Source organism: Phocoena sinus, chromosome 6 (assembly GCF_008692025.1).
Source record: "Phocoena sinus isolate mPhoSin1 chromosome 6, mPhoSin1.pri, whole genome shotgun sequence".
Taxonomy (NCBI): domain Eukaryota; kingdom Metazoa; phylum Chordata; class Mammalia; order Artiodactyla; family Phocoenidae; genus Phocoena; species Phocoena sinus.
In genome coordinates, this window is record NC_045768.1 from 12361774 (window position 1) to 12389192 (window position 27419).

Genomic DNA, 27419 nt, shown 5'->3' on the forward strand with positions numbered 1-27419 from the left:
CTTTCCCCTTCTCTAATGGTGCAAGTCACACTCATGAATCCATCCTCTCTTTCCATCAGGCCATAAAGAAAAGAAGGAACAGCAGATTTTAAATAGAGAACAGGAACCAGTTCCTGTAATATATGTGTTTAAAAAATGACATTTTTTAGAGAGCCCTTGTGTAAGGGTTAAAATCAGCCCTAGAAGCAGCTTTATTCACAGTAGTCAAAAAAAAGAAGGAAAAAGAAAAGAAACAACCCAAATGTCCACGGACAATTGACTACATAAGTCAAGTGGGGTATACATTAAATATTTACACAGCAATAAAGAATATAAAACAGCTGATACACACAGCAACATGGATGTCAGCAGACATGGTGAACAAAAGAGCCAGACACAAAAAAGTACATTCTGTATCATAGCAGTATTCTGTATACTGTGTGCCATATCTCTGCTCTTCTGTACTTCCATAATTTCACTTGTTAAGTTCTTTGCTTGCAGTTATATTGAGATGCTGTCAGGTCAACAGTTGTGCCATTGTGATGTTCTTTGCAGAGTTCTAGGGCTAGGGCCCTCAGGGGCAAAACAGAACTAAAAACTCAGATCCACCGAGGTGGACTGTCCCTGCTTCCCAGCCCTTTTGAACACCCTTCCCCGTGCGTGTATGGAGAATATCCCACACATTATGGGTCCTCCTCCCCAAGGTACAAGCCGGAAAGCTTACTTACCCACCCTCTCTTGGAGCTGGAGTGCAGGCGTGTGAGCTAGGCTCTATGCATCAGACGTGAAATAAAAGTGACTTCAGGACTTCCCTGGTGGCGCAGTGGTTCAGAGTCCACCTGCCAATGCAGGGGACACGGGTTCAAGCCCTGGTCCGGGAAGATCCCACATGCCGCGGAGCAACTAAGCCCGTGTACCACAACTACTGAGCCTGCGCTCTAGAGCCTGCGAGCCACAACTACTGAAGTCCGCGCACCTAGAGCCCGTGCTCTGCAACAAGAGAAGCCACCGCAATGAGCAGCCTGAGCACCACAGAGAAGAGTAGCCTCTGTTCGCCGCAACTAGAGAAAGCCCGCATGCAGCAATGAAGACCCAATGCAGCCAAAAATAAATTTTTAAAAAAGTGACTTCAATTCTAAGTAGAGAAAACTGGGCAAGCAGGCACTATGCAGAACGAATCCATTTTCTGGCAAGCGTGGCTGTAGAAGCTGCCGGCTTTCAGGGGCAGCAGTGATGGGGTTTTGTTAGCCGAGGTGCAATCTGAGACGCCTGTGTCTGATGGCTGCAGCAGAGACACCTCACTGGAGCAATAGCTGCTGTTCCTGGGCGTGAAGCCTCTGAGCCTGATTCTCTGGTCCAGCCAGTGTTTCCATGAGCTACACAATGTCCTTTAATAAATTCCTTCTTGCTGAAATGGGCTAGAGGAACCTATTCTGTTTCTCTGGAGAACCCCGACTGATACAGTGGGTGATCCACTCAGGGCTCTTAGCACAATAGGACATGTGTTTATGTATGCACATATGTATATGGGGGAGATAGATAAAGATATAAATAGATTTAGTTTTAGGTGTTCGCTCCCACAATTGTCAGGGTTGGAGAGTGTAAAGTTAGTAGGGCCGGCCGGCAGGCTGGAAACTCAGGTAGGCGTTGATACTGTAGTCTTGAAGCAGAATTTAGGAGTTTGGGATTAACTGATACACACTACTATATATAAAATAGATAAACAACTAGGGCCTACTGTATAGCACAGGGAGCTATATTCAATATCTTGTAATAACCTATAATGGAAAAGAATCTGAAAAAGAATATATATATGTATGTATATATATAACTGAATCACTTTGCTGTACACCTGAAACTAACATAACGTTGCAAGTCAAATATACTACAATTTTTAAGATTAAAAAAAAAAAAATTTCTTCTTCTCTCGGAAACCTCAGTCTTTGTTCTTAAGGCCTTTCACCTGATTAGATGAGGCACAGCCACATTATCAAGGGTTATCTCCTTTTCTAAAAGTCAACTGACTGTAGTGTTGACCATGTTTGCAAAATACCTTCACAGCCACACCCAGATTAGTGTTTGATTAAATAACTGTGGCCCAGCCAAGCTGACCCAGAAAACGAACCATCACACCCACCAAATTCCAGAAATGAGCATTCATATGATGAGCATTAAGATGCTTCACTCTGAAGAAGCCTTCATGGCACATTTGACATAGTTTCTATGTACAAAAGTTTCACACACAGTCGTCCATACGAAACAAAGTCCACCTAATCTAGGAACCTGCATTCAAGAGGAGACTATCTCTAGAATCCACCCCATCCCCCCATCCCCACAGCCCTTCACCTGGCACCCAGCTGCTATCCTCTCTCACCTGGACCACAGCCACAGCCTCATCACTGTTCTGCCACCCTCCAGATCTTCCTGCTCTACTCTGTCATCCACCCTCCCCGAGGGTACTCTTTCTAAATCTCTAAACTGATTGTGTCTCTGCTGATTCAAATTCCTTCCAGAGCCATCCTACTGCATCTGTCACCCCAGGTCAGCAGCTGTTAAGGTTTGGTGGCAAGCAGCAGATCCCCAAATCTGACCAATTTAAGTGACAGGGGAATCCATGGAGCATCCCTCCAGGATGGAAGTAAGAGTTAAAGTCTTGATTAAGAAGGTCAGGAATCCAGGTTTCCCTGGTGATCTTGGAAGCTAGAACTAATGGACAGTGTTTTCAGAGCCCAGCTGTGGGGATAAATCAGAGTCAGTCATCTCAATCTCCATGCAACTCTACTCGGGGAGCAGAGTATAGGAAGAGGGTGTTTAACCTTATTAACAAACTGAAGGAGAAAAACCATATGATCATCTCAATAGATGCAGAGAAAGCTTTTGACAAAATTCAACATCCATTTATGATAAAAACCCTGCAGAGAGTAGGCACAGAGGAAACTTTCCTCAACATATGAAAGGCCATATATGACAAATCCACAGCCAACATCGTCCTCAATGGTGAAAAACTGAAACAATTTCCACTAAGATCAGGAACAAGACAAGGTTGCCCACTATCACCACTATTATTCAACATAGTTTTGGAAGTTTTAGCCACAGCAATCAGAGAAGAAAAAGAAATAAAAGGAATCCAAATCAGAAAAGAAGGAGTAAAAATGTCACTGTTCGCAGATGACATGATACTATACATAGAGAATCCTAAAGATGCTACCAGAAAACTACTAGAGCTAATCAATGAATTTGGTAAAGTAGCAGGATACAAAATTAATGCACAGACATCTCTTGCATTCCTATACACTAATGATGAAAAATCTGAAAGTGAAATTAAGAAAACACTCCCATTAACCATTGCAACAAAAAGAATAAAATACCTAGGAATAAACCTACCTAGGGAGACAAAAGACCTGTATTCAGAAAACTATAAGACACTGATGAAAGAAATTAAAGATGATACAAATAGATGGAGAGATATACCATTGGATTGGAAGAATCAACATTGTGAAAGTGACTCTACTACCCAAAGAAATCTACAGATTCAATGCAATCCCTATCAAACTACCACTGGCATTTTTCACAGAATTAGAACAAAAAATTTCACAATTTGTATGGAAACGCAGAAGACCCCGAATAGCCAAAGCTGTCTTGAGGGAAAAAAACAGACCTGGAAGAATCAGACTCCCTGACTTCAGACTATACTACAAAGCTACAGTAATCAAGACAATATGGTACTGGCACAAAAACAGAACTATAGATCAATGGAACAGGACAGAAAGCCCAGAGATAAACCCAAGCACATATGGTCACCTTATCTTTGATAAAGGAGGCAAGAATATACAATGGAGAAAAGACACCCTCTTCAATACGTGGTGCTGGGGAAACTGGACAGCTACATGTAAAAGAATGAAATTAGAACACTCCCTAACACCATACACAAAAATAAACTCAAAATGGATTAAAGACCTAAATGTAAGGTCAGACACTATCAAACTCTTAGAGGAAAACATAGGCAGAACACTCTATGACATAAATCACAGCAAGATCCTTTTGGACCCACCTCCTAGAGAAATGGAAATAAAAACAAAAATAAACAAACGGGACCTAATGAAACTTAAAAGCTTTTGCACAGCAAAGGGAACGATAAACAAGATGAAAAGACAACCTTCAGAATGGGAGAAAATATTAGCAAGTGAAGCAATTGACAAAGGACTAATCTCCAAAATTTACAAGCAGCTCATGCAGCTCAATATCAAAAAAACAAACAACCCAATCCAAAAATGTGCAGAAGACCTAAACAGGCATTTCTCCAAAGAACATATACAGATTGCCAACATACACATGAAAGAATGCTCAACATCATTAATCATTAGAGAATTGCAAATCAAAACTACAATGAGATATCATCTCACACCGGTCAGAATGGCCATCATCAAAAAATCTACAAACAATAAATGCTGGAGAGGGTGTGGAGAAAAGGAACCCTCTTGCACTGTTGGCGCGAATGTAAATTGATACAGCCACTATGGAGAACAGTATGGAGGTTCCTTAAAGAACTAAAAATAAAACTACCATACGACCCAGCAATCCCACTACTGGGCGTATACCCTGAGAAAACCATAATTCAAAACGAGTCATGTACCACAATGTTCATTGCAGCTCTGTTTACAATAGCCAGGACATGGAAGCAACCTAAGTGTCCATCAACCGATGAATGGATAAAGAAAATGTGGTATATATATACAATGGAATATTACTCAGCCATAAAAAGAAACCTAGAGTCTATCATACAGAGTGAAGTAAGTCAGAAAGAGAAAAACAAATACCGTATGCTAACACATATATATGGAATCTAAGAAAAAAAAAAAAAGGTCATGAAGAACCTAGGGGCAAGATGAGAATAAAGATGCAGACCACTAGAGAATGGACTTGAGGACACGGGGAGGGGGAAGGGTAAGCTGGGACAAAGTGAGAGAGTGGCATGGACATATATACGCTACCAAACATAAAACAGACAGGTAGTGGGAAGCATTCGCATAGTACAGGGATCAGCTTGGTGCTTGGTGACCACCTAGAGGGGTGGGATAGGGAGGGTGGGAGGGAGGGAGACGCGAGAGGGAAGAGATATGGGAACATATGTATATGTATAACTGATTCACTTTGTTATAAAGCAGAAACTAACACACCATTGTAAAGCAATTATACTCCAATAAAGTTGTCAAAAAAAAAAAAGAAGAAGAGGGTGTTTAATTGGCCAGGATTGATTCACAGGCCCACCTCTTGGCCAGGAAAGGGCCGCTGATGGAACCACCAAGACTAAAATTAACAAGAGAGGGAAGGATTCTCAGCAAAGTCGGCGTATTAACAGAAGAGAGGAAATAGAGACTGGTCCAGCAAGGACAAGACACAGCCACGCCATGCCCACTTCTGTCACCGGAAGGATCCCTCCACATCAGCACAGTTAGGGGAGCAAGAAGGGATTGCATTCTCTGAATTCAACACGGCCAGGAAGGAATGATGGAAGTAGTCCCCAGCCAACTAAGGAGAAACAAGGGCTTTCTGGACCATAAGACAGTAGACACAGCCAGGGACCCTCAGCCTGGACCCCAATTTCCCCCGCTGTTTCTGTGCCATGGTTCTTCACAAGGAACTCTAAGCCTAGAGTCACTTAAGGAACTCTTTATGGGAGCATAAAGAACCTTTCCCAATCTCTTACCTTATCCCTCTGTCCTCTCCTCTCTCGTAGCTGGCTATTGGGATCTGTGTGGCTGGGCAAAGTGTCTCAGGGCTCTGCAGTCAAGCAGGGGAGGACAGAGCAGCATGAGTTAGAAGGGAGATCATACTTACCTGAGTTTCTCTCCTTTCATTGTTTTCTTCTTTATTGTCTGCTCTACCCCTACTGGAATGTGAGCTCCACGTGGGCAGAAGCCCATCTGTCTTTTTTGAGTTCGAACTCTATTGAAGATTTTTTTTTATTGAGGTATAGTTGATTTACAATATTCGTTTCAGGTGTACAACAGAGTGATTCATTACGTTTATAGATTATACTATATTTGAAGTTACTATAAAATATTGGCTACATTCCCCATGCTGTACAGTGTATGACATAAACTACAGCGATCTGTCGTGCAGCCGTATCGGTCTTGATCGCTCCCTGCTGTAGCCCCAAGCATATGACAGTAACTGGCATGTAGTAGGCAGCTAGGAATATAAATATTTGTGACTGAACAAATAGCCTGCAAGTAAGGCGGAGGCTACAGCCCACCTCTGCCTTTGAACCTGAGCTGGACAAGCAAGATTAGGCCTGGAAGTGAGTCAAACCAGGAGGCAAGAGGATGCTGGATGGAGAAAAACGCACAGCTCTAGATTCAGCCAGACCTGGGTCCTAACCTGGCTCTGGCACGTGTGGAGCACGTCACTTAACCGCCCCGAGTCTCAGTATCCTTGGTTTTGAAACGTGGATTTACCACCTCTTTCACACTGTTGGGTTGAAAATAAATGAGAATGAAATGTGTAAAATTGGCACAGAGTAAATGCTCTCCACCCCAGTTGCCTTTCATCTCTGTTGTAAGCTCAGTAAGGGAGGAAGTTGTTTTAATCAGATGGTGGGAACTGAACACTACATTTCCTGGGGCTGGGGAGTTGTGCATTTTAGGAGAGCAGCCTGGAAAAAGCAATTCCTAACCCACAGGATCGGCGGTGGGGAGGAGGGAATGAAACATCAGCGGTGAACGATCTAGACCACGACAGGCCCAGGGATCCCAGTGGAACGTCTCCTGCTGCAAACCTCTAGCACATCTAGCCTGTGGCTAGGAGAAAGGTCATTTTCATGTTACCTCTGCTTCTGGGGATGGTATCAAAAGCGTAGCAGGCAATTTGGAAAAAGAACTTTATTAACTTCATGAAAAACAGCTGCCGTGAGTCAAGATCTGGACAAAGACAGAGCTCTGGTGGCTTCCAGTCAATGGCCTGGAAAAAGCCACTTGTTCTCTCTATAGCCTCAGACCAGGGTCTCAGTTGGGGTCCCAAGCAGAACACCCCACCTCCTTGCCTCCTCTGTGCAGGCACAGATTCAGGCAATGCATTCTCATTAGACATTAGATTCCCCTGCTCTGTGGATGTCTCACTGAACAGGAAAATGAATCATCAATGCTCCAGACATTCAGGACAGGACAGATCTATAGCACACCAGCTACTGTTCTGGATCAGCAACCAGGAACACCACATTCTGAATAACCAATCAGAAAGTCAACACTCCGGAGGACCACCCAGAATTCTAGAATGCAAAATAAGAACCCCTTAACTTTCTAGATGATTCCATCAGGAGTCCCATATTTTAGAATGCCTGTATTCTGGATCAGCCAGAAATCTGACATTCTAGGTGATCAACCGGGAAACCAGTGTTCTGGCATTCCGAAGGAGAACCACTCCTCACTTTCTAGATGGCTCACCAGGAATTCAGCATTCTAGATCGACAAACAAGACCACAGCGTTCCAGATCGTGGTGAGAGACCCAGAGTTCTAGACGTCCACCCTGATGCGCTCAACACCAAATCAGAAACCCAACGTTGAAGACTGTCAACCCTGGCCTCGGCGTTCTGGAATGATGAGCAGTAAGCTCTACCCTCCAGAATGCTGCCGCCCTGGCCCCTCAGAGCTCTGTGGATGGCCGCCCCACTCCAGGCCCGTCCTCCTGGCGGGGGTCCGGCACGTGGAAGGAGACGTAGGGACAAGTCTTGGTGTTGAGGCAAACCAGCTTCCTCAGCGTGGCCGTCTTGACAAGGTTGAAACCCATCTCACCACCAAATGTGCTCGACTTCCAGTACTCCGGAGAACAGATAGGATTCCCTAAGAGGCCCTTAAGGGAAAAAGGAGCCCCAATTTCTATCATACTCTCCCCAAAGATGGAGTTTGGAGGGCACTTCTCAAGAAGCAGCCCTGGGTAGAACTCCAAGGCATCGATGTCTCCATACAGCTCCTCCAACTCAGCTGCCATCTCCTTCTCTCCTACAAGGGGGAGAAGCCAAAGTCAGAATCATGATGTCATCCACTACGGTTCATCTGGGGAGGGAATCTTCTAGGTCCACCTTCTTCTGGGGAGGAGAATGGACTTCAGAAGAGCACCTTGAGCAGATGAGCACATGCCCTAAAATCTGGCCCGGCTGACCGACCCTGCTCCAGGGCTGCATCTAGGGAAGGAATTTGCTACTGCAGATGGAGTCAAGGGCCTGGATCTGCCACCAAACAGCGTGTGACCTTGGGCAACTCACCCCACTTCTCTGTGCCCTAATTACCTGATCATTACAACAGGCAGAAGCTACCTATCTTGTTTCCTTCACAGGCAGGTTTCAAGGGGCCTTATCCTGGTCCAAGACCCTGCGCTCTACCGGAGCTCAGAGATGCGATGTCATTTGTCCAAGATCACATAGAGACTTAGCGACAATGTTCTTTCTGTCTCTCTGGACTGTCATGGGAGACAGACATGGAGTGTCCCTACCTGTCTCCTCAAGTCCACCCTCCACAGGGTACCAGTACACAGTCAGGTGTCATGTCACACCCTGGTCAAAACCTTTCAGTGGTACCCCCATTGTCTGGGACAGGGGTCCCCAAACTTGGCTGCCCAACAACTGGGGATCTTGAACAACAAATATATATGACATATAGACATATATGTTACATATATTTATTATATATATTATACAATTTGTGTTTTATATATATATATACACTTACATATACATACGTATGTATATACATACACATACATATATGTATGGAGATATATATATATATATATATATATATATATATATATATACACACATACAGATTCTTGGGTACCACCTAGGTCTACTGAATCAGAATCTCTGGAAGAGCCATCTCAGATTTGGTATTTTTAATTAGTTTTCTAAGTGATTCTCAGGTAGCTGGCCTATAAATGGGACTTAGGAACCACTAGACAGAATAAAACCCCAAATCTTAGCGTAGAATCCAAGATTCCACATAATCTGAGCCAGCCTCCTATCACTAACCTCCACCCAGCCACACCTAGGACTGTTTTCCTGAATAGGCTCACTATTTTTTTCTTTTTTTTTTAGGCTCATTCTTTTTAACCCCTGTGTCTTTGTACTTTGTGTTCCTCCACCTAGAATGTTCTTCCCTCTATCCTTCACCTGGAAAATCCCCTTTTTTTTTTCTTTTTTGGCTGTGCCATGTCTGTGCCTCCTGCAGTGGAAGTGCAGAGTCTTAACCACTGGACCGCCAGGGAAGTCACGGAAAATCCCTTTTTATCCTTCAAACCCAGCTGAGAAGTCACCTTCCCTCCCCACGCAGAGTCATCTGCCATCCCTCGCCACCCCTGGCACTGTGCTCCCACACCCCTCAAATCCCACAGTCACAGTGCTGGCCATACGGATCACCCCGTTCTGTTTCCTCAATGTCTCCTTCACTTCAGCTCAAGTCCCTCGAGGGCAGGAGCCGTGGCCGGGAGACAGCTGCTCACCTGTGAGCTCCTGGAAAGAGGTGTAGGGCTTCATGCCAAACCTCTTGCGGTACTCATTGAAGGGCTGCAGCCGCAGCTCTCTCGATTCCTTGATGACTTCCACAGCCACGTATAGGACATGGTGGTCTGTGTTCCTACCCCCGCCGATCTGCCAAGAGATAAGCACAGCTGTGGTCTGAGAGCCAGGCCACATTGTCCTGGAGAAGAAATTCAGGTCAGGAGTCCTTTCTGAGCAGAAAGGATGGCTCAGCCTAGCAGCCACCAAGCTGGGAACCCGGCCCTAGGTCTGCACTGCCATGCTTTCTCAGGGACCCCCTCTGAGGCTCAGCTTCCTCATCTTTAGAGTGTGGAGTGGGCCAGGAGGACTTCTCTAGTCACTCACCAGACACACTGTTCCCCAGCCCTTTGAATTTAGGTGAGAACCCACAACATTCTGTTAAGGATGGTTCTGGAACTATTAGGTTCAGCAACTAGGACTCTGCAGAGGAGATGGCCAGCACGGCCACAGTCCAGAACTCAAGCAGAGGGGACTGGCATTTCAGATCTGGAAATAAAAGGCAGAAAGGTTTCTGAGCTTTCAAGTGATGGAAACAGACGGATGGACAAATGTGGATTTGAGGGGCCAAAACTTTATGGCTTTCCTAGGATATTTTTTAAACTCTGCCTGGCAGAACTGACATGTGTCTGTCACTCTCCAAATCAGTTTTTATCATAGAACAAAGATGTTTAATCTTTTAATGGATTCTGCTAAGGAACCTATTTCTATTGCTTTCCATTCTCTATATCACAGAATTGAGATTAAATAAAATTTACTGAGCATCTAGTATTAAAAAGTGAAACCCAGGGACTTCCCTGGTGGCACAGTGGTTAAGAATCCGCCTGCCAATGCAAGGGACGTGGGTTCGAGCCCTGGTCCAGGAAGATCCCACATGCTGCGGAGCAGCTAAACCCTTGTGCCACAACTACTGAGCCTGCACTTTAGAGCCCGCAAGCCACAACTACTGAGCCCACGTGCCACAGTTACTGAAGCCCATGTGCCTAGAGCCCGTGCTGCACAACAAGAGAAGCCACCGCAAAAAGAAGCCTGCGCAGCACAACGAAGAGTAGCCCCCACTCGTCTCAACTAGATAAAGCCCGCGCGCAGCAACAAAGACCCAACACAGCCAAAAATAAGTAAATAAACAAATTTAAAAAAAAAAAGGTGAACCCCTAGTAACCGGCCACCACTAGAAAAGAGAAACTGAGCTAGAAGGTAGGAACACAGAGTATCAAGTCACTCCATTCAGACCAGATAAAGCTACACACAGAGACAGGTGATTATATCTGTTTTTCTTTCTGCCAGGTCTCCTGGGAGAGGAATTGTTGTGAGCTAGCAGGGAGGGAACTAAAATCTTGCCATGAAAAGTGTAATATATACACACATTTAGTTTAACTAAACTTGTAGTTTTACTTTAAGACCAAGGTGGTGGCATAATATATCCTGTGAAGGGAGGGAAATAGGGTTCAAAGCCCAAGTAACCTGGTGAGATGAAGGCTCCAGAGGGAATTCCCTGGTAGCCCAGTGGTTAGGACTATGAGCCTTCACTGCCAAGGGCCCGGGTTCAATCCCTGGTCGGGGAACTAAGATCTCACAAGCCGCACAGCACAGCCAAAAAAAAAATAAGGCTCCAGAAAAAAAAAAATCTGATTCATAACTGTTAAGGAGCATAGGTCTACTACTGTATAGCACAGGGAACTCTGCTCAATATTATGTAACAACCTGAATGGGAAAAGCATTTGAAAAAGAATAGATACATGTATATGTATAACTGAATCACTGTGCTGTACCCCTGAAACTATCACAACATTGTTAATCGTCTCTACTCCAATATAAAATAAAAAGTTTAAAAAGATATTCTTAATGCAAAAGAATTAAAAAAAAAAACCAAAAAGGAGCATACATCTAAAGAAAGATCTATTGCTCAGGGTGAATTGATAATGATAATGCTAAAGAAAGAGTTCTGTTTGGGTAGAACAAGGACAATTGGGTGAGAAAGAGGAAACGCATAGTTGGGTGAAGTTGTACACCCTGGGGCAAAGCCAGAGGAGGCTGGTGCCAATCTCAGCTGAACCATCTACAAGCTGTGGGGCCATTGTGGATTGACTTGCCTGTATCCGTGTTGGAGTCCTAACCCCCAGCACCTGTGAATGTGACCTTATTTGCAAATAAATATAATCAAGGTCATACTCCACTAGGGTGGCCCCAGATCCAATGACTGGCGTCCTGATAAAAAGAGGAAAGAGACACAGGGAGAGCACCACGTTGGAGTGATGCTTCTACAAGCCAAGGAACCCCAAGGATTGTCAGCCATCACCAGAAGCTGAGAGAAAGGGAGGGAACAGATTCTCCCCTGGAGCCTTCAGCAAGAGTATGGCCCTGCAGACACCTTGATTTTGGACTTCTAGCCTCCAGAACTGTGCAACAACAAATTTCTGATTGCTATTAATACCATCTGGGGGAGTTAACTACAAGGGCTTTCTAGAGAAATGTTTGAGGATTGATCTTTTTCATGGCCTAGATGTTAGTAATGTGTAGTAAATGTTTAATGGATGCTTGGATGGATCAATGAATAAATGAATAAAAGGTGATACTTCTCAGGTGTAAGGTGGGAATATTTCTTTCTTTTTCTGGATGTTTCTTTGTCTATGGAGGAAACCCCAGTAGCCTAACACTCTTAGCATCTTTTGCCAACCTCTCCCCCTCCCTCCTTATTAGAAGAGGAGGAGTAACTTAGTATTATTGGTGAGCTTGAGCACAGTAACCAGGCATGCGTTGTTCAAGCTGTCCTCTCTGCCGCTCTTGAATTCAGTTGACACCAGGGAGTATGTTTTCTCTCATATTCCTTGTTCTGGGGGGACAGGAGGATGTTGGGAGAGACCTTCCTTGTTTCCATGCTTCCATGTCTTGGTAGCCAAGTTTGTCTATTTGGGGGTTTATTATTAAAAAGCCTGCTTTAGGTTTTCTAGAATCAGCTTTATCGGTAATAGAGGTGATATTTTGAACTTCCAAAAAAATAAAAAAGGAAAAGAATAAATGTCTGCTGCTTAAAGCCCCCTGGTCTGTGTTCCTTTTGCAGCCCTAGGAAACAAATACAGGGACTGCAGGCAAATGACTTATGCTAATCCTCTGTTTCTTCATACGCAACAATGAGGAAGGTAGAAGCGTCAGTCTGATAATGCTTGTGAAATAAACATGTGGTGAAATAATCGAGATAAAGAATACAAAGCAGTTATCACAGCGTTGGTCACGCGGTAACCCCGAGATGGAACCATGGGTGGGGATTATCAGGGGAGGCCCTGTTTTATCACTTCTCACACTCTCTTTGATATCCTGAGAATCCACACACTTCTGTGACCCTTCTGCCTGGTACCAGGAAATACCAGGGCTTTTCACACACGTCACCAGGGACATTGCTTGAAAATTCTTTGGAAACCATGAAGCCCCGCACACGAGTTATTGTCTCTGTTCATGTCTGTGTCCCCACAAAGAACAGAGGCCGTAAACCAGCCAGCAGCCGCCCATTGGCCGCAGTATATGCTAATCGCAGTCAAATTACCAGGGGGAAACCTAAATCCATATGGTGCCACAGCTTCATGGTAGGGCTGAGGGGTAAGTATGAGAGAGAAGCAGGGGCTGAGGGGAGCTAGGGAAGGAGATGGGAGCTTCCAAACATGGGGAAGGGAAGATTTCGGAGGAAATTAGTTAGAAATTCCAGAGGGAAAGGCTGTATTATTTTGCTAGGGCTGCCATACCCAAGTGCAGAAATTTAAACAGCAGAAACTTATTTCCTCACAGCTCTGAAGGCTAGAAGTCCAAGATCAAGGTGTGGGCAGGGTTGGTTTCATTCTGAGGCCTCTCTCCTTGGCTTAGAGATGGCCAACTTTCCCCTATGTTTTCCCTCTATGCACATCTATATCCTAATCTCCTCTTCTTATAAGGACGCCAGTCAGAGTAGGGCTCACCCAATGACCCCATTTACCTTAATTAACTCTTTAAAGACCCTAGCTCCAAATACAGTCACATTCTGAGGTATTGGAGGTTAGGACTTCAACATGGGAATTTGGGGCAGGGGGCAATTCAGCCCATAACAGAGGCCTCTAATGTAATAAAGACCTACTATGTGCAGGCACTTTTGCATATATTGCCATACCCTGAATGTCTTCCTGGTCCTCAAATTGCCATGCCCTCTGACCTCTGGGCCCTTGCCACGCTGTCCCCTCCATCTGGAACACAGAGACCCCGGGCCACGAACGCTACCTCTTGCCCTGGGAGACCCCTATCCATTGTTTGGATCTCTGCTCAAACATCACTTCCTTATCCACAATCCCCAACTCTGGGCCAGAAGCCCCTCTCTGAGTTCCCAGAGCATGGTGGGCTTTCTATACTGTGGTTCTTAACATGCTCTTATAATTCTGAAAACATCAGAAAAGCCCTTGGTACAGTGCCTAACATGTAGTAAGTGCTCAAACGATGTTAGCTGTCACATGACTGTCGTTCCTTTCTAGGGTGTACGCACCAAAAATGCAAGGACCCAAGAATCACGTTGACCTGGTTCACCACTGTATCCCCAGCACCTGCAGTAATGCCTGGTATCGTTGAATGAACGAAAGAACGACAGAATGAATGATCATGACCTCCCAGTAAGGGGTGACACTCTCCCCTTTTCACAGAAAACTGGGGTTTGGATCCCAGAGCCCAGCAGCCCTCCCCAGCGCTCCTCTGAGGCTCACCTGGCCCGCGGGCTGGCGAGAGAAGGCGTCCACCAGGGCCTCGACCCCGTAGTCCACCAGCATGGAGGTGTTGAACAGGAACTGCTCATAGCTGTAGTTCTGGGGGCCCACCCGGAAGGAGTCGGGCATGAGCGGGTGCCAGTGGTAGAGGTGATTGAACTCCATGGCAATTCGGTTACGGTACTGGAACTGGGTGCCTGACAGCAGCTCTGGGTCAAACTTGAGCTGCAAGAAGTAGCCACTCAGCTGCTGAACGTACTCCTCGATCACAATCTTGATGGTCTCCCCTGGGACGAAGGATGGGGAATGGGGTCAACAGAGCACAGGGACTTGGCCACCAGGCTTGGGAAGTGGGCCAGTTCACGCAAAGGGCTTGGTTTGGCCTCTTTATCATCGTAATGGTTGTTTGATTTTATTTGGCCACTTTCACTTTGCCTTTTTGTCACGGGGTGTGAAAGTGGAACTTTCTGTCTCAGGCCGCACTGATGTCCCAAGACAGGGGCCACCTGTTAGTCCCATGTTCCCTGGGGAGGTCACAGGCCGGGCTGAGCAGGACACGCAAAGGAAGTATCTGAGGATGGGTTTTGTGACCCTCTGGTGGCCACCTTCCCACAGCCCATTAAAAGAGGCTGGAGATACCACAAAAGGTGGGCACGTAGAGATTAACTTAGTGAGGGAATCTCAGCGTGCCTTAGATGATGGGGGTGAGGGGAGCTCCCAAGAGACCATTCTAAGAGCTGCAGCAGCAAACAGCAAACTGGAGACATAAGTGAATCTTGTCCCAAATATAACCCTCCTGTCTTCCTATGTATCAAATTCCTCTGCCCCCTCAGGGACAAGCTACAGAGCAAAGAGCCAGGGGAGACACAAAAGGAACATTCCATAACACAATGAAAACTGGTCAGCTAGATATCAGAAGAAACCGATATTTTGGCCAACTAACCACTAGACAAATTGACTTGTAGCAAATTGATCTGGAGCCACTGGAACTGCAATCAGCAGACCTGGGTTTAAATCTTGGCTTCACCATTTCTAGCCACCCGAGCTGGGGCTGTGCTACTTACTCTCTCTGAAGCTTACTCTCCTTATCTGTAAATGTGTGCTAGAACCATACCAGTATAACAATATTCACAGGGTTCCCGAGAGGAGTAGACAATGAATGCATCTGAACCGCTTGGCACAGGGCCTGGCATAACACGGAGGGTCAATACGTGTAGAAGTGGGAACACTACGTGGAGGTGTGAGGGGAGAATCCCCTCCCCATATGCACACATCACAAAAGAGTAGATTAAGACTCACACCCCGTCCCCACTCAGGAAAGCACTCCCCTCAAGATATGGTGGAAGCAGCACAAACTCTGGCGGCAGCCAGACCTGGTTCAAGTCTCTCTGCACTGAATGGCCTTGGAGAATTCACTTACCCTCTCTGCCTCTTAATCTTCACAACAAAGGGTAATCCTATCTGGGTCATAAGGCTGTCGGGGAGGGTTGAATGAAGCACTGGAAGTGTAGGGCCCTAGGAGTCCCGCCTCTGGCCACAGCTTCATCACCAGTCAGTATGCTGGGCAGCCTGCAGACACAGACTTGCCCTCTCTGATCAAAGTCTCTATAATACTGGGACTTCTCCATTGTAAAGCAATTATACTCCAATAAAGATGTTAAGAAAAAAAAAATACTGGGACTTCTGAACCAGCCCCTTCTCGTTCTTTAGGCCATTCCTAACCCCAGTGCATGGCTCTTCCAGGCACCAATGAATCAGGCACTATAATTGGGAACAGTCACGCCCAGTGATGCTGAGGCGGGGGCAGAGGCTCACTGGTGACACAGAGTCAATATGGTCTGGACAGGGGTGTCGGGGGCCAAGCTCCCAGGCCAAAAACCATCTGACATTTTAGGCTGCAGGCTCACCCCTGTAGGGGACACAAAAATATCTTGTCCCTGAGGCACCCAGAAGCTACCAACCTCCGGGAAGGCAGATGCATGCAGGGCAGGAAACATAAGGATTCCCGAAGCCCAGGCAAGCTGGGGTATTTGCTGAGGATGTCCCTGAGTGCTCCTGGGATGATGGGGAAACTGAGATTTGGGGTGGCTAATCAGATTTGCTGCTAGTCACCCAGCTAATGATCAGCTACCACAGCCCTCCGTTTTCTGAAGGCCTACTATGTGCTAAGTACTTTCCCATTCATCATCTCAACAAGTCCTTACCACCATCATTATTCCCAATGTATAGATTTGGAAAGTGAGGCTCACACAGGGGAAGGACCCTGTTCAGAATTCGAATCTCTCTGTCCCCAAACCCTCCACTCCGCTTCTCAGGACAGAGGGCGTGACCTTCCAGGACAAGGCTGGCTTGGAGTCCTCACCGATGAGGATGAGGCGGGCCGTCTGGAAGAGCTGCTCATCGCCCCAGGTGGGGTGCTCAGCCTTCAGCAGGTCACACACTCGGTTGTGCTCACGCAACCAGAGTGTGGCGTAGAGCATGAGTCCCGGAAGCAGCCCGAACACCTCCTGGCCCACTGCCATCTGGCTCTGGGGCGGGATGCCCCGGGGGTAGTGCATCAGCACTGGTGCCTCTTCCACCGACGGCGGGTACATCTCTCCGTCCAGCACCTGCAGGATGGGGCCACCTGGTAACCTGGGGAGGGGCCGGGTGCCTGCATCTGCACAGCTGACAGCCTTCCACTCCTACTGACGGCTGCCCGTAACACGCAGGGTGGCCACCCGGACTCCCTGACCAAGGCCTGTGGATTCTACCTCCTAAAGTGAGTCCCTTTCTCTCTCCCCTCTGCCACCACCCTCTTCCAACCCACCCTCATCTTCCAGCCTGACTCCCCTTGTAAGTGGCTCCATCCCCCCAGACAGTCCGTTCTCGGCTCTGCAGCCAGAGCAAACACCCAAATCGAGCATCACACCCTGGCTTAAAACCCTTCCAACTCCTCTCTCTGCTCTTGGCAGAAATCAGAAATCCTTAACGCGACCCTCGCTCATCGGGACTCACTCAGGTGTCCAGCAGCATCTCCCTCATTTTCCTCCCTTGAATTCACTCAAGCTGACTTTCCCTCTCCAGCCTTGATGCCTCATAACCTGGCCTGTCCTGTGCCCTTCTTGGCCTCCCTAACTTCTCATCATCATTCATGCAACTCTTGGTTTATTCGTACTTCCTAAGGAAGCCTTCCCCATCCTCTGCACACTCTCGTGGCTTCTCCCTGGTGGCAGCTATCACAAGTGTAATTAATTATATGGCAGTGTCGTCATTCACTCAATGAATATCCACCGAGGACCTACCATATGCCAGATACTGTTCTTAGCCCAAAAGATTCAGCAATGAACTTTCTGTCTTGGTTTTTGTTTCGATTTGCATGGTCCAGTATGGTAGCCACTAGCTACGTGCAGCTACTAAGCTCTAGAAACGTGGTCGGTGTGAATGAGGAACTGGATTTTTAATTTTATTTTCTTTAGATTTAAATTTTAAAACAGATACCTCAGCTATTGGGAAGTCGTTATGCTTAGAACAACTTGGACATGTGAATCTACTTTCTCAACTGTAAATTTTATGAAATCTAAATGCAGATCAGAATCTCCAACGAAAATCTGGCACCCAAATTGAGATGTGCTATAAGTGTAAGATACAGGTCAGATTTTGAAGATTTAGCACAAACAGTGAGATATTTTATTGACAGTTTTTGTGTTGATTACATGTTGAAATGATAAGATTCTGGATATACTGGGTTAAATTAAAAATATATTATTAAAATCAATTTTGCCTGTTGCTTTTTACCTTTTTTAATGTGGCCACTAGAAAAATTCAGATAACTTAGATGTGGCTCACAGCAATGAAACAGGGGAAATGATACCTATTTTATGCAGTGGATTTGAGAAGTGCATGAGATAATTACCTATGTGGCTCTAGCACCGCTGAACAGTGTGAGTTCAGACGAAAAGTCCTCGTGGAACTAGCACCCTACTGTTTGCGTCTGTGGTCCCTGAGGAGCTTGAGGGTAGGGCCCATAACTATCACGGCCACTGCTCCCCTGTGCCAGGCACATCATAGTGCCCAATTAATATTGTAGAATAATTAAATGAATAAATGCAGGCTGGAAATGTTCATCTCCTGTGGAGCCCCAAAACCCACCTCCCAGGAGAACATGAGCGGCTATGTCTGCTCCTTATCTGCGTCTCTTCCCTGGCACCCTTTCCCAGGGTTTGCTGTCTCTCCTCCGACCACACACCTCCAGCTTCTGCAGCTGGCCATCTCAGGACACCCTGGAGGCCCCCACCAACAGCTTCTGCCAGGGAAGACCGTGGAAGGTTCTTCCCAACGCCCCTTCCCAAGACCCAGTGCTACCTGGTACTTGAGTTTCCCATCCTTAAAGAGCCGCAGGTGATACTGACGTTCCAGATTGTCTCCATAAATGTGGCCAAGGTCGACCTGAAGACAGAGAGAGGGTCCACTCAGACCTCTGGGTCCTGCCCCACCTGTAACAACCTCCATGTGCCAAGTGCAGCCCAGAGAAGTCCCGAGCCCCTCCCATGTACTCACCCCATGGCCCAAAGCCTTGGTGAAGCCAGGACCCATCTTGCCAGAAGTTTTGAAGAACTGATGTGTGAAGTGTTGCGCAAAGAAGGCAAACATGAGGTTGCTGCCTTGGGGGTCAGGGATGAACTTCCTCCTGAGCAGGAAGTGACGGCTCAGGAGCTCGGCATCGGGCAACTGCTTCTTCCCTGGTTGGGGAGGTGGGAAAGAGCAGTAGCTGCTTCCGGTCTGGATCTTCCTGCCTCAGGGCCTTCCAGGCTCGCCAGACCGAACTGGTCCACGCAGGAAGCCCAGAGTGGCCTCCGCAGGACCACCTCCCTCCCACCTGATGGCCCCTTGCACCTTCTCTACCAAAAGACTCTAGAAGTATTTATGGGTGAAATGGCATGATATCTGGAATCTGTTTTTAAAAACTCCATAAAAAGTAAGGTGAGAGGGGACAGATGAAATAACATTGGCAAATTGTGGACAAATCTTGAAACCCAGAGATGGATACATAGGACTTCCTTATACTTTTCTCTCAACTTTTGTGCGTGTTTGCTACTTTGTACAAGTTAACCCTCCTCCCCCTAAAAAAGAAAGAGGAAGCAAACAAACAGAAGAACTTGGATTCCCCAGCCGCGGAGCAAGGTAGCCTGTGTCTGAAATGGGTTATGCCATTTACTGACTGTGTGAATGAACATGGAGAAGTCATCCCATCTTTCTGACCCTCAATTTCTTCTTCTATAATATAGGGCAAATGATATCTATTTTATGCAGTGGATTTGAGGAGTGCCAATGTAAGCGGCAGAAAACTGGTGAGATGGAATCTTTTAAACCAAGGGTCAGCAATCTTTTTCTGTACAAGTCCAGATAGTCGATATCTTAGGCTCTGCCGACATGTGGTCTCTGTTGCATCTGCTCAGCTTGGCTGATACAGCAGGAAAGCAGCCACAGGTGATACCTAAGGAATGTGACTGTATTGTCCTTTGTGTACTTGAAACTGAATTGATGGCTCTAAACTGAGTAAACCCCCCTGTCTGAAGACAATCACAGGAGCGGATAAGGAAGAAGGTCTTGGGAAGAAGACCCCTGCTAACGAGACCAAGTGGGGGTCTTGAACAGCTAAAGAAAAAGTTTGACTTTATGTGTAAACTGCGCCGATGAAGCACATAAGACTGTTTACATTAGTAAAGACCCAAACTCAGAGTTAGCACCCTGTAAATAGCTCACTATTCTTTCCTTCCTCCATTTCAGCTTTAAAGTCACCCCCATCCCAGCAGGATCCCACCCATCTAGTAGACAAGCTTCAGGCAAAGAGGCACCCTGGAAATATGGAAGCACTAGTCTGACTCTGCCACTGACCTCAGACAAGACCCCTCCACAACCTCTTCCTGTCCTCATCCCTGGTTCTGGATATGCATATGTCTTGTCTTGGTCCACCCACCTGTGAAATGGGTCAGTAACTGCTCTTCTGCTTGTTTTTTCCCAAACAGAAGAACTGAGCATCTCCTGTGACATAGCCCAGGCCCAGCCCCCTCACCCCATCGCCATTACCTTTGGTCCCCATGGGCGTGGGACAGTCTTGGGGCACAGAGGGCAGAACACGCGTATAGTAGCTCACGTTGGAGAAGGATTCCCAGCTGATGTAGTCATGAGCTGCATTGTAGGTGGGGGGGCTGGGGATGAGGTTGGAACGCACTGCAGAGGGCGAAAATAATAGTGACAAGGGGTTCCTGCCCCCAGTTACACACCCCCTTCCCCGCCTCTTCTTGGGTTGTTCTATTTTTGGTCCCCCCATGCGGCCAAAATCTTACTTCCCCAACCAGGGATTGAACCCTCACCTCAGCAGTGAAAGCACGGAGTTCTACCCACTGGACGGCCAGGGAATTCCTTGGTTTGTTCTTTTTTTTTTTATCTGGCACCCTAGAAGCCCCCCGCCCCCAACCCCTGCCCTTATCCTATGCCAAGAATTCCAGAGAGTGGCAGGATTCCTTGCTCCCCTAGATTAGGAGGGCCCCGCCCCCACCCACCTATGAGTACCAGACGCATGAGCACGTCCCGGATGTAGGTGGCATTGACGAACTCCCAGAACCAGCGGCCATGCGTCAGCAGGAAGTGGAGGAAAGAGGGGCTGGGCCGCAAAGTAGTCCGGAGCCAGGTCCATAGCTCAGCTGTGAGGGCAGTGGGAGCCATTCAGTCAGGCCCTCCTGGCAGGACCAGAAGCAACCAGAGTGGAAGATGGGAACGGGGGACGAGGGCCAGGATGGAACAGGGTAGAACCTCTGGGGCAGGGGTAAGGATGGAACCTTGGGAGTGATGGCACGTGACAGAACCAGAACCAGACGTGAGGACAGGAGACAGGACCAGGGACTGAGGTCAGTAAGGCCGGAGCTGGGCAGTGAAAACTCACTACAGAGCCCAGAAGCGGGGAGTGGGTTGTGCCAGGAGTGAGGGCTTGGGCTGGAGCCAGGTCAGGGGCAGCGTCAGAGATCAGGGGCAGTGTCCGAGGTCAAAGGCAGGCAAGAAAAGAGAACAGGGCCACGGCCGGAGGCGAGGGTAGGAAATGGGGGTCTTGGAGGACGAGCCCAGGGGAGAAGGATTGGGGCTGGAGGCCCAGCTCACGGATGGTGCAGTTGGGGCCGGAATAGCCCGTGCGGGTGCAGTCACACTGGTAGCGGTCAAAGCCGAAGCGGACACAGATACCCTGGTGCTGGCATGGATAGTAACAACAGGGGTTCACTGTGGGGAGAAACAGAGATCAGAGACCACTCCAGGGCGACCTCTCATTGGGACCAGAAGCAGGGAGTCCAGTCACAGCTCTCTCCTAACTTACTGGACTCCTGTGTTCCCCAAGGGTCCTCTCTGTCCCCACAGCTATGATCAGAAAGCTCCTGGCCCTTCCGTTTCCAGACCTTGCTCTGGGTTTCCAGTCTTCCCCACATCAGGCCACCAGGGGAAGTCCCCCCCTCCCTCCCTGCTGTCACCAAAGTGGGGCAGGAGAAGAGTCCAGGCCCCAGGCTGTGACATCAAAGGCTAGGAAACAGCTGATAAGACACTGCAGCCACAGGCTTTTCTAGAGCATTCACTTTCTGCCAAGTCAGAGCTCAGCACCAAGGGCAGAGTTTGTGGGGTTCAGTAAAGGGAAAAGGATAGGGGTTCTCAGACCAACCCCCAACCTCTGGGCATCAGGACCTACCATTCCTTTGTTTTTGCAGAAGGGAAGGAAGAGCAGGTATCACAACGTCCAGTTATAGGCTGATGGGGGGGGGGTGACTGAGGCCAAATAAGGGGAAACCCAGATGGGTCACCCAGCAAGTGGCACCAGACCAACTGCCCATCCCTTCACTTCCACCCCACCCCCAGACACTCAGCCATCAAGTCCAAGGAAAGACGTTTCCCAGAACCCAGAAGACAGAGAATGGGTTTGAGGGGAGTCTCAGCTCCCATCCTGATAGACCCAGCCCCAGCTCACATCAGGGTGGAGTATGGGCTCCAGGATCTTGAGGGAGGTCAGGCACCACGAGAACAGGAGAGATGTGGCCGGAAAACTCTCTCCAGAGGGTGAGTGGAGCTCTAGCAACACCCCCACCAACCCCCTGGAGAACCACTCCCCCCGCAGGAAGTCCCTCCTTGTGTCTAACCCAGATCTCCCCAACCACAGCTTCAGTGATTCTCCAACAGCAAGGTCAGAGTCTCCTTGGAGCTCCCTCAGTGCTCGTTCACAGCTCAGCGAGGGACACCGAGGCTTGGGAAGAGGTGGCGACTTGGCCAAGACCAGGGAACAGAGCCAGGCCTCCTGCAGACCCAGGGCGCCTGGCTCCTGGCAGCAGCTCCTTCCCTGGTCTTCCACAGAAACACCAGGTCCCTCCTGCAAACACACTTCCTTAACTGGGCTCAGAGCCAACGTTACAGGGAACTCTGATTCTTTGTGCATCTGATTATAGGGGGTCAAGAGGATAGCAACGGGAGGTAGGAGGCTGAGAAGCCACTGCAGGCAGATCAGCTGCTGTGGTCACAGGGCAGGACCCTCTGGTTTAGGGCTCCTCACATCGCAGAATCGTGCAAATAGTCTTGCTTAAGCCCTGGCAACTCCCCACAGCCCCACAATAGCACCTCTGTGACCCTTGCAGGGTATAAAAAGAAGGAACCCACGGGAAGAAGTCTGAACAAATAGGCCTTATCAGACCAACGCAGGCGGACCGGCCGGTGGGGCCCAGGGCAGGGGCCTGGCAGGAACCCCTCCCCTCCTACAGCCACAGGCCCAGAAACTCCAGGGAGCTCAGGCTCAGCCGTGCAGCGGGCTCAGGGACCTGGGATCTCATCGATCCCTCCTGCTCAGGACACTCTGCTGTTCTGCCCAGGAGCTCCCGTGGCACCACACTGCCCAGCTCCCGACCCTGGCGCACCAGGCCCTCTGTCACAAACGGGTCGCCCTACCACTCAGCGGGCACAGGGGCTGAGGCGCAGCCCTTCTCTGGGCTGTCTCCCCATCCCTCCCCCAGTAGGGATCCCAAAAGGAACACAGTTTGCTCTGTGGCAGCCCATCCCGCGACCCCAAAGCCGAAAGCTCTGCTCTGCTCCCTCCTTGACCCAGGCTGCGGCTCCGCCCTAGTAAATTCCCTCCAGATCTACCTGACCCTGCCCACTGCGCATGCACCAGAAAGCCACCCCCTAAATGTCCACACTCCGCCACGCTCTCTCGCCCCTGCTCCACGTTCCAGCTCGACCTGCTCTGCTCCACCACAAGCCTCCAAGGAAAAGGGCTTTCCCTGACTTTCTCCTCCCTCACAGAGGCCGTGCACACAGCTGGGACTCAACCCATGTCCTGGAGAGATCCAGCCACCCAGGGAATCCAGATGCGGTGGCCAGAGCTTCAATGTTTGCGGAATTTAAACTGCAGCGAGGAGACCAGCCAGCCCAGGCTTGGCCAGAGGGACTCCCTGATCTCCCCAGCACCCCCGCAGCGGGCTCTGAAGTCTGGCTTGAGGGCTTCAGCAGGCAGCAGAACTGTGTCCCCAGACGCAGAAGTTCCCGCCCGCATCCCTCTCCCTCTCCTGTCAGGAGAGTCTGTGTGCTGGGAGCGGGCAGAGGTCCCTCCCTCCCAGACCTGCTGCCCAACTTGCCCTCCCTCCTCTTCCGCTATCAGCTGCCGCTGGCGGCCCCATGATGTCAGGATGGGCAGAGAGACTAGGTGCTGCTTCCCCCCCTTCACCGGGGAGGGGAGCCTAACCACAGCTGGACGGTCACGATGGGCCCGGAAGCCAGGGCTCTGGCTGACCCTCCAACCTTGCATATCTACCTCGTTTATCTGCTCAGCACTCCCTGGTGGGTGGGTGAGACTCCCCCTACCCCTGCCACCCCCCCCCCCCGCCCCAACCCTGCCACAGATGAGGAGACTCGCCCAGGCCCCACTGCTTCAAAACTGCAGAGCCAAGATGAACTCCCTTCTCTTCCCTGTCCTTCCTCCTCCTGGAGGTGCCCAGGCCTGGATTTGGGGAAGGGATGCAGAGGGAGAGTCACTTTGTCCCACAGGCTGGGGATGACCCCAGGTTAGATAGGTTTGTCACCTTTCCTTCAAGGTGGACCTGAAACCAGGACCCCAGAGGGAGCACCATCCCCTACCGCGACCAGAGCTCTGGGAACTATTCACAAAGGAAGGCCTTCCTTCAGTCTAACTTAAATCCCACATGCTTTCATGTGCCCAGCGGAGGACACCCTGTATAATAAAACATCAAGAAAGAGAACTAGGGAGATGCAGACACAGAGTCTAAAGTGCCTTGAGTTCCCACACCCAGCACAGGGCGAGGCACCAAGTAGGTGCTGGGTGAAGATTTATGGGAGAGTGACTACTGTTTGTTGGCTGTGTGTCCTTGGGCAAGTACCCTTGTACCCTCTGGGCCTTATTTTTCAGCGTTTTCCAGGAAGGGGAGGGAACAGACAAGCTCTAAGGAAAAACCTCCCTCTCTGCCTCCCCTTCTCTTCTCAACTCTGGGCGAAGCCAATCTGTCTCCAAATATCTGGGTTATTTGCATAAATAGGATTCCCTAGCCCCACCAGCAGAGAACCCTGCAGCTTGCTCTCACTGCATCTTCAAGCCAGCCCAGAGGTGGGGTTGATCAGCAAGCCCACACTGCACACATTCCCACCGTTGAGGAATTGTTTAGGACTTCCCGGCTCCAGAGCTTTCTGAGGATCTGGCAAGGAAATGTCCCCCAGCCCAGGAGTCAGGGCTCCAGGCACAGTGAGGGAACACCAAGTCGTCAGGACTTGGACGCACCAGGCAGCAAGAGGGCCCGTTAAAGAAGGAGGCTGGACTGAAATTCCCTAAGAATAATATTTAGAGAAGCTCCAGGAGCTTGGCAGCCAAAGAGAAAAAAAAAAAAAAAGGGGGCCCTGACCAGCCAGACCTGGGCCCCAGGCCCTACACCCTACCAGGTCAGCGGCCAGCCACCAGGCACCACCGCAGCTGGCCCCGATGGCTGGAAGAGGAAGTCCTCTCCCAGCCCACAGACTCCTCTGGTGCTGCAGATAGGAGGCTGCAGTCAGCAGGAAGGTTTGGCACAGGCGGGGTTCCTGCCCCACGTTCCAGGGTTAGCTGGCCTCAGGACCCTCTGCCTGGCATGGAGCTCCGGTTGCCAGGTCATGCCCTATCCCTAGCCAAAGAGAGAGCACTAAGCCCAGTCCAGGAACTGGAGGGGATGAACTTGAGCATTAAGGAAGCCCTGGCACATCCCTGTCCTCCAAGCCGGACTCCACCTCGTCCGTCACAAGAGAGGCAGAAGCAACATTCTCTCCCGCCACCTGCCCCCACGTAAGCTTGCAGCCCTTGTCTCCCCGGGGGAATCAGCCTTTGCTGCTGCTCTGGGGACAACACACAGGCTTTGGCTTTCCCGGGCAGATGCCTCCCCTGAATATCCAGGCATCTTGGATCTCAGTTCACCCAGAGATGTGGAAACAGGAAGGCAGCCCAAACCTTCTGCCCCAAAACCCAACTGGTCCTCCGTTCTTTCCGTGACCCTTGCAGCAGCCTCCTTAATGGTTCCCCAGCCTCCAGTCTCACCTCCAAGTCATCCGCCCAATCTCACTCTTCTGTTCCCAGTTACCCTGAGGCCCCAGTCCCTCTCCTCATTCTGCATCCAAAGGCCCGTGTCCACCAGCAGCTGCCTCTGTCCTACTGCTCCCTGTGTGCCCTTCCACTCCCACAGTTCAGACCTTTAGGCTTCAGCTCATGCCCTTGCTTCTGCCAGGAAGACCCCTTCCAGAGTTTCATAGTAAAACCTCACAGGATTTCCACCAACTCACCACCTCCTTCGGGGTCCCGGTCAAACGTCACCACCTCCAATAAGCCTCCCGAAATTCTTCACATGTAAGGGATGAGAGATAACTGCCCCCCACCCCCGAGCCCCACACACCCCTGTGCTTCTCTCAGTCATGGCCCTGACCCCCTTGGATGACAGTCTGTGGGCATTTCTACCTCCTCCACCAGACTGCGAGCTCCTCCCAGCTCTGTCTCCAGGCTGCAGCCAAAGACTGGCATAAAGCAATCCCCTGGGGATATTTGTGAAGTGAAGAAAACAATTCTGTTTAAACACAATATAAAGATAGGTAGAAAAGGCTAAAAGCAAAGTGGCACAGACCATGGCTCACTAAGTACTGGTGAACAGACACAGGAGGACAAGGCAGGGTGAGCCCTGGGTACCCTGGGGGCCTGGATGGGGCTGAATGGGGCTTCAGAGGAAGTGCTGGGCTGATCCAGGGGCTAACAAAAGGGGCCACTGGGTCAGCCTAGTCAGCCTCAGCTCTGCTACCGGGGTGTCAGACAAATGGGCTCACCCCTCTGGGCCTCAGAGTTCCCTTCTGTAGAATGGGACTAACATCTCCCAACAACAGAGGTGCCCACAGCCTGGTTTTGTAAACTGTAAAGTGCTGGCCACGTGGGTCTTCCTCCTCTTCTTCCCACAAACTAGACCTTTGCTCGTGCCCAGCATCCTCAATCCTTTCCTTGACTCCCCAAATGCCATCCTCTCAAACCCTCTCCTCCAGGAAACCTGGTCTGATTCCCAGTTCACATAGGTATCCTTTCTCTCTCCTCTGAGCATCCCAACAGAAGGCTCAGATCCCCTCCCCACCATCCTCTGTTGACCCCATTTTGCAGATGGGAAATGGAGACACAGAGCTCACACAGCTATGTGATGAAGGAAGCTCTGTCCAGACCCTGCACAGACACAAACACACACACACACACACACACACAAGCAGTAAGCTGGGGGAGGGAGGCCGTCCAAAGGAGGAACTGCAGTCCTTCACCTGGAACCCGGTACATGCATGGTGGAGGGGGAGGAAGGTGTGAATTTTACAGGACCTGACTTTCCCCATCTTCTTTGGGGGTGATGAAACCAGGGTCCATTGGCAGGGGGTGAGAAGGGCAGGGAGGACTCTGAGGAAAGACCCTGAAAAACACCTAGAGTCAGGTAGATCCAGCTTCCAACCCTGAGCCCACCATGCACTGTGTGAGCTTGAGAGGGTTATAGCCCCTACCTGAGCCTCAGTTAACTCATCCGCCCAGTGGGGACCTCACAGGTGAGGATTTAAACCTCAGGGGAAGCAACCCAGCCCCGTAAGTGTATTTCCACCTCCACTGTCTCCGGAATGGCTGGTGTAC

General features: G+C 49.3%; 1 protein-coding gene and 1 long non-coding RNA gene across 5 annotated transcripts in view; one reads left to right on the forward strand and one right to left on the reverse strand.

The window, feature by feature from the left end:
• Nucleotides 1–159: 159 nt before the first annotated feature.
• Nucleotides 160–27419, reverse strand: part of PTGS1 (prostaglandin-endoperoxide synthase 1) — a 28088-nt gene continuing 828 nt past the window's right edge. For 2 of the 4 annotated variants that reach the window (XM_032634395.1, XM_032634397.1), the window contains 9 exons: nucleotides 21380–21496; nucleotides 20788–20928; nucleotides 20312–20455; nucleotides 18782–18963; nucleotides 18587–18670; nucleotides 16605–16851; nucleotides 14243–14529; nucleotides 9473–9620; nucleotides 160–7977 (listed from right to left, as the gene is read on the reverse strand). In XM_032634395.1, coding sequence (XP_032490286.1) covers nucleotides 7622–7977; nucleotides 9473–9620; nucleotides 14243–14529; nucleotides 16605–16851; nucleotides 18587–18670; nucleotides 18782–18963; nucleotides 20312–20455; nucleotides 20788–20928; nucleotides 21380–21496 — 1706 coding nt within the window. In that variant the 3' untranslated portion in view covers nucleotides 160–7621. Of the gene's footprint in view, nucleotides 7978–9472; nucleotides 9621–14028; nucleotides 14099–14242; nucleotides 14530–16604; nucleotides 16852–18586; nucleotides 18671–18781; nucleotides 18964–20311; nucleotides 20456–20787; nucleotides 20929–21379; nucleotides 21497–27419 lie in introns of all 4 variants that reach the window. The other 2 variants (XR_004350291.1, XM_032634396.1) reach the window with 2 other exon arrangements.
• LOC116755245 lies at nucleotides 18846–27058 on the forward strand. Its single transcript, XR_004350292.1, has 3 exons — nucleotides 18846–18988; nucleotides 22868–22874; nucleotides 27048–27058. It is a non-coding gene; the product is annotated as an uncharacterized LOC116755245 (long non-coding RNA).